Genomic DNA, 10,974 nt, shown 5'->3' on the forward strand with positions numbered 1-10,974 from the left:
ATGTTTTTAATCTGAGTGCTAGTTGGTGTGGGTCATATTTTCCCATTTCTCCCTAATGAAAAGGAGTTTAAAAAAAAAAAAAAAAATATTATTATTATTATTATTATAATAATAGTAATAATAATAAATTTCCTCAAAAAGTAAGAAACCTATAATAAAACTATTCTTAAGTATGATGTGGGATTTCAAGGGGAATTTAGTGAAGATGTTTACTAATAATATAATTTCGACACATTTTTACGAATGCTGATTTACATGTACACATAAAGTGGACATTGTTCTTCCCATATGATGTAATTCCATTATTGATATTTGTGATTTCTGATATATATACTGTGATCGAGTGTGATGTTAAATAGCCTAACTTTAGGCTTGCTGAGATGTGCCTGTAGTATTGCGGTGTCTCTTTAAAGGAAGGGGGAGTGTAGAAGAGGGACAGAGGAAAGAGATGAATAGAAGGCACCAGAACCACCTACCATGACCAAGTGCGCTGTAAATGTAGGACAGAAATTCGAGTGGAATACAAACGGATCATCAAGCGACATATTCGAGGAAAAACCATGTTTGGATGTGCCTTATCTGATTCAAATATTTTTAAATATGGTACCACATGCGATCATGGGAACACAGGAAAAGTATTTTTCCTCCCAAACATTTCTTGCATTTTGAAACGGAAAAGAAGAGTGGCAGTAACATACATCCCTGTGCTATCTTTCTCCGATTATCAATGGTAGGCATTGCATAATTCACCCTTATCCACCGGAGCCATTTGGTTCCTCCTCTTTGGGAAGAGGGGGACGCCAGAAAAAAAACCGACTACATCCAGTAGCTGCCTTTACGGTGGTGCCTGCAATTGTTTGGCAATGCCCTTTTCTCTCTTAGGAAGGACTTGCAGACAGTAGCGGGGGAACAAGCAGGGGAAGGATGCATTTAACGCTGGATGTGTGCTGCATTCAGGGAGATTCGGCAGTAATAGCAGCTCTAGCAGAAACAGCGAGTGCGGAGGGCCTGGGAAGCACCCAGCCCCACTATCTCCTCCTTTTCCTCCCCCCCTGCAGGACCATGCTTGCGTGAGGGATGAGGCTGTGCACAGGGACACCAGGCCAGAGCTGCGGCCTACTTCTCACAAGAGCCGGTCTCTCGACTGCAAGATCTGTGAACACATTGCCACCATCAAATCAGCATCTTTGGTACGCAGCTCCCTCTCTCCACCGTTTGCATAAAAAATACGTGTGTGTGTGTGTGTGTGTGTGTGTGTGCGCGCGCGCGCGCGTGTGTATGTGTGTGTGTGAGCGCGCGCGCGTGTGTGTTAGTGTATGTGTGCGTGCTGGCGGGGGGGAGGGGGGTTGTGAGGAGGGGAGGGAAGGGGTGTCTGTGTTCTCAGCTGTACATCTGTAGTCATGGCAACCAGATCCTGTTAATGGATGTCATTTTTTCCATCCTCAGCTTCCCTCTCTGCCTCTGCTTTTATGTGTGTGTGCATTGCATTTATATGTATTCCATGTAAATCTCTGCCTGCTGTCTATTACCAGTGAGATTTCATTCATGTCATACATTGTAAAAGGTGCATTTCCACATCTGCTCTCAATAGTCGTCTTAGATTGTTGTCTCATAGACTGGTCTTGATCCTCATCATGACATCATATAGATATCACTTGCTTATTGAAAAGGACACTGGAGTGATTGATTGATTAATTTGTGTTGCTTGATATTCTCATGAGTTATTCTATGCAGAATTTTAAATGGGATTCAACAACAGAGCCTCTGTAGATTGATTACACTTAGATTTCTGTATCACTTATAACCCCTCTTTGAATTCTTGGCTTGTCATGGACGTGTAGTAATCTGCAAACTGATTACTTTTCTTTGAAAGAATTGTTCTTCACCACCACTACCACCACCACTGCACTTTATGTGGTCTGTTTTTAGGCCATAGCCTCTCACTTACCAGCTGTCTCTCTTCTTTTACTTCTCTCTCCACCATGGCACTTGTTTCTGTCTGCCTGCTCTGTGTCTTTTACTTCCCATCTCCTGTGTTCCTCTGTCTAGGTCATCAGGTAGATCCAGGAGCATGAGCAGGACTTTGAGCTGCGGGAGCAGATGTCTGGGTATAAGCGCATGCGGCGGCAGCACCAGAAGCAGCTGATCGCCCTGGAGAACAGGCTAAAGGCCGAGATGGATGAGCATAGGCTCCGGCTGCAGAAGGAATTAGAGACACATGCGAACAACACTTACATTGAGCTGGAAAGACTGGCCAAACGCCACGCTGCTCAAACAGACAAAGAGGTAAAGCCACTACAGTAGGTGTTACTTATGAATGAGGTGGAAACTACAGAGTGATTTCATTCACTTTAAGTCAAACAGTGTGTGTGTACAGGCATTTCTGGGTGATAATTTGAATATTTTGATGTCTCCTCACAGATGAAGTCAGTGGCAGCAGAAGAGAGGAGGATCCAGCAACAGATTGTTGCTCAGCAAAAGAAAGAGCTGACTACTTTCTTAGAAAACCAGAAAAAGGAGTACAGGCTCTGCAAAGACAAGATCAAAGAAGTAAGTATCATGAATAAACACAGCACAAAGTTTATGAGCTTACACATCATATCTCTTAATATTCTCAGACAATTTTGATGGGATTTTTCTTTAGATCATACAAACTCTATTCACATTGTTCTGTTGTTTGTGTGTTTGTCAAGGAGATGAATGAAGACCCTTGCACACCCAAGGAGGAGAAGCAGGAGCGTCTGTCCAGGCACAAAGAAACAATTCAGCGCTCTCAGGCTGAGGAGGAAGCTCATCTGCTGGCCCAGCAGAGGCTGGTCTACGACCGGAGCTGCAGGGCCCTAAAACGCCGGAGTCTGGTCAGGAGGCATGAGTTTGAACAGGAGCAGCTGAGAGAGGTAGAGAGACTTCATGACATTACATAACGTTATGTGTCAGACTATGAAAACAATCACAAAAGCTTAATTCCTTCATATGGATGACTTTTCATTTACTACAATGTCAGGAAAAAGGCTGTAACTAACACTTATTTTCATTATGAAATCTTATTTTGCGGTAAAGTATAGTATGAAACAGAAAACACAGAAAATCCTCACATTGGGAATCTGGATCAAACTACGGTTTGGGATTTTTTTGTCTGAGTGCAAAGCTCCCCTTCCTCAGTAGGAGAGGGTTTGAACAAGACAATAAACACAGTGGCCTTCGGAGAACCTGTAGCATGCTGGATAAAATAACTCATTCGCTCCCTATAAAACATGTTCAATCTTGAACTTAAGAAATGATTTTTTCCTAACACTTCAAACAGTGACATTAAATGAAGCCCAGTTGGTGCACTGACTAAACTAAAGGCAGATTTTTTTTTTTTTTTTACAGCAGACTTAAAAAAAGACCACTCCTTACATTTAATGTGGTCGTCATTCATTAATTGAATTGATCATAAAACGAGTCAGGATCTAGGTCAGATAAACAATTTCCTATTAGATTTTAAAGATGTATGTCATCTGCATAGTGTATAAAAGGACAAGTGGTCCAGATGAATACCATAAGCAACTACTATTTGTGCAACATAGTGCTCACATGAAGCAAAAAACTGTACTTGCATTACTCCATAAAGTAAATGGACCAGCCTTATTCCAGCAGAATTTGTGTATATTGGTATTAAAATGGCATTTCATCAAACTTCCTTTTCCAGGAGCTGAACAAGAAGAGGACCCAGAAGGAGATGGAACATGCCCTGATGATCCGGCAGGACGAGTCCACCCAGGACCTGGAGCGAAGGCAGCTGCAGATGCTGCAGAAACTGCGTGTTGAACTCATGCGGCTGCAGCACCAGACAGAGCTCGAAAACCAGGAGGAGTACAACGGCCGGCGGCAGAGAGAACTACACAGGAAACATGGTCTGGAGCAGCGGCAGCAGCCCAGAAACCTCAAGGTACCTGAAGCATTCTCTTTCCCACTGTACTGTATATGGTTGTTTAGTGAAAGAGATATACAGTTTACTTCATTTCAGAAAAGCTTCTAGGAGGAACAGGACTTGTTTCATGATAGAAGGATTATACTGGGTTTAAAATGAAAGCTCTGCAGGTACTGAACATCTGTACCATCCTGCACTGCTGACATTTAACCGAACATGTACCTTGTATTCTTTTCTAAATTTACAAATAGAAAACTGTAGAAAAACATCAACCATGTTGCCATGAGAACTGCTTCTTCCAAAACATTGCAGTGATATTGTTCACAAATTTGAATATTTCTTTATATATTAATTGACAGTATTTTTTTACTTTGAGTTACTCTGCAGTGGACAAGTGAAAGCTCACGCAGGCAAACTGAAATTATTTCATTATTAATACCACTTAACCACTTTAAGATTATTTACTCCAGATTGAAAGGTAGCCTGAGAACAAAGTGAAAGTTTGTCTCTCGTCCACAAACAAAAAATTAATCAGTTAGTCAAATATTAAAGAGAAACATTAAAAGAGATTCATACAGCTGTGTTTTTCTATTATTGTACAGTAGGATTTATTCTGCATCCATCTCAAAATGAACCAGTATCAAAAACTGTTTTACGCCACATTCGGGTGACTTTTACCATCCGAATGTGACGTGAGAAAACAAGACACAAACTTTTTTCTTTTCTTTTTTTCTTTCTTTCTCTCTTTCTATTAACCCTCTGCAGACGCTGGAGATGCAGATCAAGAAACAGTTTCAGGATACTTGCAAGGTGCAGAACAAGCAGTACAAAGCTCTTCGGAACCATCAGCTGGAGGTCTCCCCCAAAGGCGACCATAAGACCATCCTGAAGAGCCTGAAAGAGGAGCAGACGCGCAAGCTGGCTGTACTGGCCGAGCAGTACGAACAGAGCATCAACGAGATGATGGCTTCACAAGCGGTACGGGGATCCCGAAGCATCTTGTCATGAGTTGCAAAAGTGGACCTCATTCATCATTTGTATGTTGTATATCTATTTGTGCAACACATTTGCCCTTCACACAAACCTAATGGTGGCAATGGCCTCTGTATGGGCATCAGTTTCTTTTCACCGTCGTTGTGCATTTGAAAATAGCAGAATGCTGTTTAATGCTAAAGCTTTGCTAAACGTTGTTGGCCTGTAGTTTGACAAATGAAGCCCAACCTAGGCCTTGCTGCTAATGTGTTTGTGACCACCTCTGTCCTGCTGGGTCTCTAGATGCGATTAGAAGCAGAGCAGGAAACAGAGTGCCAAGCTCTGAAGCAGCAGCTGAAGCAAGAGATGGAGCTCCTGGACGCCTACCAGAGAAAAACCAAGTCACAGATGGAGACCCAACATGAGCGAGAGCAGCAGAAACTTGAGCAGAAGGTCTCCATACGCAGAGCGCACCTTGAACAGAAGGTAGGTTTAAAATGGAAGCCATTCAAAAAGACTTGATATAATGCAGCATAATACCAAACTGTATTAGAAATACCTCAGCATAGTAGGCAAATAGACGAAAGTGCTGAAGAAGACCTAACATTATTATGGTAGCAGTTGCAGGTGTTAGTGGCCCCTAGAGGCTGCAATGTTCATTACAACCACAAGTGCCAGACAAACTTAAACTTTTACTGCTCTTTGACCATACCAGTAGTGTAGCTAATGCTAATGTACATTTTGCGGCATAAACCTCAGGTTCTGTTACTTCTGACCTGGAATGAATTGGCAGAGTTTACAGTTTGGTAGGCAATGGATAGCTTTCACCAACTGTCGGCGGTTGGTTGGGATATTTGTATAGTTGGAAGTTGTTACTGGTAAAGCTCGTTGCTGGTAGGTGAGAAGAAGAGGCTGGTGACCACAGAGCCCTGCAGTCCTCTCCACGTCAACAGTAGAGTTAATACAAGGGACTGACGGGTATAGGAAACTGAGCAGAAAACATGGATAAAAATCAGCTAAAATAAATAAATACAAAAAAGTTTGTTCTTGTGGGTGTTAGAATAAAAGTCAGGGGTACTTCTGAAAGGCCTGAATCAACCCTTGTGTTTTATTGACACTGGCTTTACTTCCACATTGTGGGGAAATCCCTTCGTCCCCAGTCCTGTATGTGTAAAATACAATGATTGCAAAATCAATACATTTAAATACTTCTAGCCATGCTAATGGCAATAACAATAGCAATGTCGGTCAGTCTGTTGTCAGTCCTCTACATTAGTGATGAGTGAACAATCTCAGCAACTATTATATGGATTGCCATGATATTTTGTAGAGACATTCATGGTCCCCAGAGGATGAAATCTGGTTGACGTGAGGTTTTAAGTGACATGTCTCAACAACAACTGGATGGATTGCTATGAAATTTAATACAGACGTTCATGTCCCCCTCAAGATTATGAAATTCAGGATTATGAATTTGTTCGATACTTTGGTTCATGACATACCTGCAAAAATAATGATATTCCCATCAGCCTCAGCTACAATTTGTGTGTTGTGCTTATTACCAAATGTTAGCATGTTAACATGCTCAACTAAGATGCTGAACAAACATCATACCTGCCTGGCATCAGAATGTTTACACTGTCATTGCAAGCGTGTAAGCATGCTGACTATAGCATTTAGCATAAAGCACAGTTATCTCTAAGTATAGCCTCACAGAGCTGCTGGCATGGCTCTAGACTCTTGGTCTTACTTTTCTTATCTTCTGAAAGCGTGTCACCTAAAGCTCAAAGAAGCATCTTGCTTTGTGTGACCAACAGTCCGAAAAACCAAAAATTTTCCATGACATACTGTAGGACAAGGAAAAACAAAAAATCCTCACATTTGAGCAAATGGACTGAAAATCACTTGAATTTTAATTGATAATTAAAATAGTTGGATATTACTTTCATGTTGATTGTCATATTGACTAATGATTTCTGCTTTAGAGGTGGTGCTAAAGGTCAGGAGAGCCACCGCTGACAGTAAAACTAATCCTTTAAGAATCCATATTAAATGTCACAGCAATCTGGCAAGTGGCTTGTATGATTTCTTACTCTGAAAGTGTTAGTTACTGACAGCAATGATGCCTCGCTAGCACGACCAAACACATGCTCAAATTTGGTGTCTATATAACGAAATAACTACCATATTGTTTTTTTTTGTTTTTTTTATTGCAGATTGAGGAGGAACTGGCCGCACTTCAGAAGGAACGTACTGAAAGGATCAAGCACTTGTTGGAACGTCAGGACAGAGAAATTAACGCTTTTGACACAGAAAGTAGAAGTCTCGGCTTTGGAAGCCTGGGATCTCTGGACTTCCCCAAAGAAGACAACAGATGAAAGTGGACTTATCTTTAGAGGACAACATATCCGTGCCCTTTTCATGTCCACTTGACCGTTTGTCACATCCACGGTGACAAAGCTGGATAACTTTCTCTATTGCTTTTCTTCTTCTCTTAGATATTGCATCTTTGAATCGAGGTGTTACGTGCAATGAGAACTTCTTTTGTGAAACTTGAAAGGGGGAAAGTAAAACAAAAGAAATCTACAACAACATGTCAATAAAAATCAAACCTAGTCAGTGTAACTCAAAACTTATGTGTTAAAAATAACAGACTCTTTCCTCCATGCCATTTCCTCCTTTTGGTATGAAATGAATAAATCAGGAAATTTTAGTAAAATGGGCACTTTGATATGTTTAAGTAGAAACTCATCATGTTCATATGATGCTTAATGTGTGTGTTACATGGAGGGACATTGTGGAATGTGAGCTGCGGACTCCCCCGTGGTGTTAAGCTGCTTTGTCTTTTTTTTTTTTGTATTCGTTTGGTTTCATTTTGTTCTATTTATTTTATTTTATTTTATGCTCTGAATGTGAATATTACTGTATGGGGTCACTGGATAAAGTCAGAGTTTATTCATTTTTTAATTTTTCTTTGGTCATACTTCCATATTGTGCTTATGCATACAGTATACTGTGGTCCCTCACTTTTCTAGGCAACAGTTCTTACCTTTTCTTTTATTTGATATGTAGGATCAATTGGCATTAGCTTGATCAACCCGTTTATCTTATCACAATTCAAGATCCCACTTGGTAAAACTGCTTATTATTGCATGCACTTTAAGGACAAATTCAGGTTGTGAAGTGAAGCATGAATCTGTCAGAGATTTTAGCTGTTTGTAAATAAAAGTGGTCATAGCATTTTTTTGTTTTAAGCCTATGGATACTGGACATAAGCGCCATATTTGATATGATAATTTCACAAATGCCTTTATTTAAGTTGTGCCTGAAGCAGATTTGAGTTACGTGTTTGTTATATCTATATTTTTATTTACTGAGGCCGGCACCATTTTGTTTTGGTTTCATCTAAACTTGTGAATCATTTAATGTTCACTTATCAAAGTTCTTGTAAAGGAAAATGGTGAGAATTGTGCTGTATAACTTTTGATATGAATATTTGTACATGAGAATATAGCTAGAACATACAGAGACACTGGTCTATTACTGATAACAGAGCTTAACGATAAAGATTTTGCTTCATTTTTGTTTTATAATATAGAGATATGGTCATACAATAGCTCAATATATTGCTAAGTCAAATCACTAGACTCTCAGATTGTATAAATGCTGGTCAATGGAACCACAGACTTCTTATAATATCATTCCGATGATCTTTTATTGATCAGCGGTTCTACAAAAACAAACACAACAACACGTGGGTCCAGATTGCATTTGAGTAATTAGTGTCTAATGATCAGATTTACATATTTTTTGCCATGTTCATTATGGTCATTGAACAGGTTGCACAATGTTTCCATTTATACTGAATGGAAAGATAATTGTTTGGTGCTTAATTTCTAATACCACCTTTAGCCTTGTAGTTTTTTGTCTTGGAGAGACGATTGATTTTTACAAAATGTAAACATGAAGCATTTTGAAACCCCCTCTGAGTCAAAACACTACTAAGTTTTTCAGACACTCATGACATATTTAGAGTACCCCATGCAGTGAAACCCTCTAAAAATGAAGTATATGTATGAAAAAATAAACACTATTTTATCACGGGTCAGTTTTTGAAACATTGTTTAATGTGGTGGTCTTGAATGCAACCCTGTTGTGTTTGACAGGTATTTCATGACCGGTTTTCTTTCTTTTCATTTCAGAGCCACGACTTGTATTAATGTTCAGTCATGTTGCTCACAGGGCTGAAAGGTGGAAGGTGTCCCTTGAATTGATAAAGTATTTTAAATGGAGGTATATAATGACATTCAAGTACAATTTGTGATGGCAATAGAACTTAAATGCTCTTGTTTTACACATAGAAACTTAAATTCTGAATTTGTTATGTTTGACCAGAGTGTGTTCTGAAGTTGAATGGCTCCTATAGATTTTTCAGCCTTTTACATTTTCACAAACTTTCTGAAATTTGATGAAAACGTTTCTCATATGCAGTAAGGCCTTTTGTCTGGTCACATATAACTGAAGCCTTGTGGACAAACGGTTCCATATAAAAGTGCTACTGGGGTGCTTGAATAAGGTTTTGCCTGACAGCTTCAGAACAGTTATGAACCTTACAATCTGTGTGGATTTTAAGTTAATAGAAAGATGTATTTAGTTAGAATAAAGGGGACTTTCCTAAACAACCTTATTCACCATTTCCTGTGCAGTTAAAAGACAAAATAAAAGAGATTCTGTTGAAAAAAAAAAGGAGTCTCAGTCAACATCCTGCATCTTATGACAGTGCATTTCATATTGTTTGTGCTTGCATTTCTTTGTAATGCTTTGTTATGTGGTCTAGGTGTTCTCACTTTTGCTTTTCTCAGGTACAGTATGCCCGCAATGACCTGCGTTGTGTTGAATGCTGATTTTTTTTTTTTGTTTTAAAAAAAAAATCATTTACTGTAGATCCTCAAACACACATGCAGGTCAAAGAAAACTTGTGAAAACCACAACTTTGAAATGGGAACAAGAGGTGTGAGGGAAGTTAAACTGCAGAGCGTCAAGTGCCACTTTCAAAGACTACTCGCATTTCAGGGTAAACTTGCTTGATTTAGGTGTTGATTGGCGGGGATTTTTTTTTGGCATGTCTTTACTGTATATGCTGGCAGGAATCCCAACTGAAGTTTCCTTGAAATGTCAACGTTTTGCTGCACCATCTGCAGCAGTTGCCTGCCCCACCACAACCCCTCTATTATCCCCTGGGGCAACTGGAAAGCCCCGAGGATAGCATACAAGTGGTTAGCCTTTACCTGAAGTAGTGCTGACAGGGTTGTGGTGTGTTGAGTTCCCCCTGTCTTTTCTCAAGTAGACAGTGGTTAAACAACAATACATCATCGAGTGTGGATGCTTGAAACCAAGACGTGATTACCACAAAAAAACAATGGAGATCATGTCAGCTCTCAGTGAGCTATTAAAGTTTATCTATTGCTCCCACACATAGCAATGTTTTTCTGTCCTGCAGTCTGACCTGTCATCAACCCTGTGATGCAGACGGCTGACTAAACACATCATCTTGTGTCTCCAAGCAGAAGTGACCACCATTCATAGAAGTTAGTAATGATAGTGGTGACGATGATGAGATTAGACAACACACGAAAAACCCAGTTTGTGTTATTTTGATATTTTGTACGTCCCTCTAGTTCCTCCATCCAATCCACCCAAACCAATCACAGGCCTGGAGGATGCAACACCATTACATATCTCGCACATGTAAAAGTTTCTGATTGAGAAATGCATTTCCTGTGACTTTGCCAGCTTCCTGCACAATGCTCATACGAAACACTGCTGCAAAAAGACAGGAGTGTTTGAAGAGCAGTTGTTACAGTTGTAATGATACAATTCAGTGGAAGTGTTTATCAGAAACAGGAGGCTGGTGAAAATTCCCTCTTACGATTGTTACTTAGACTTTTCACTTTTCAGTGAAACTGAATTTGTTGACTACCTCAGGGTAAACTTTGTGAGGTAACCATTGTAGCACCCAGGCACCAATAGCTGCATGAGTGTCTTTTGCTGTTGTTGAAATATCTAAGTCATATTTAACTGAAAGATCC

General features: G+C 39.9%; 1 protein-coding gene across 1 annotated transcript; it reads left to right on the forward strand.

Annotated features, from left to right (window-relative positions):
- The first annotated feature begins 948 nt into the window (after nt 1-948).
- LOC111234170 (serine/threonine-protein kinase TAO3-like) lies at nt 949-9,603 on the forward strand. Its single transcript, XM_022762121.1, has 8 exons — nt 949-1,190; nt 2,050-2,286; nt 2,422-2,550; nt 2,694-2,897; nt 3,692-3,931; nt 4,679-4,891; nt 5,189-5,371; nt 7,102-9,603. Exons 2-8 carry the CDS (start codon nt 2,101-2,103, stop codon nt 7,261-7,263), a joined length of 1,317 nt encoding a protein of 438 aa, XP_022617842.1. The 5' UTR covers nt 949-1,190; nt 2,050-2,100; the 3' UTR covers nt 7,264-9,603.
- Nucleotides 9,604-10,974: the final 1,371 nt, after the last annotated feature.

Source organism: Seriola dumerili, unplaced genomic scaffold (genome assembly GCF_002260705.1).
Source record: "Seriola dumerili isolate Sdu_G_001 unplaced genomic scaffold, Sdu_1.0 BDQW01000442.1, whole genome shotgun sequence".
NCBI classification, from domain to species: Eukaryota; Metazoa; Chordata; class Actinopteri; order Carangiformes; family Carangidae; genus Seriola; species Seriola dumerili.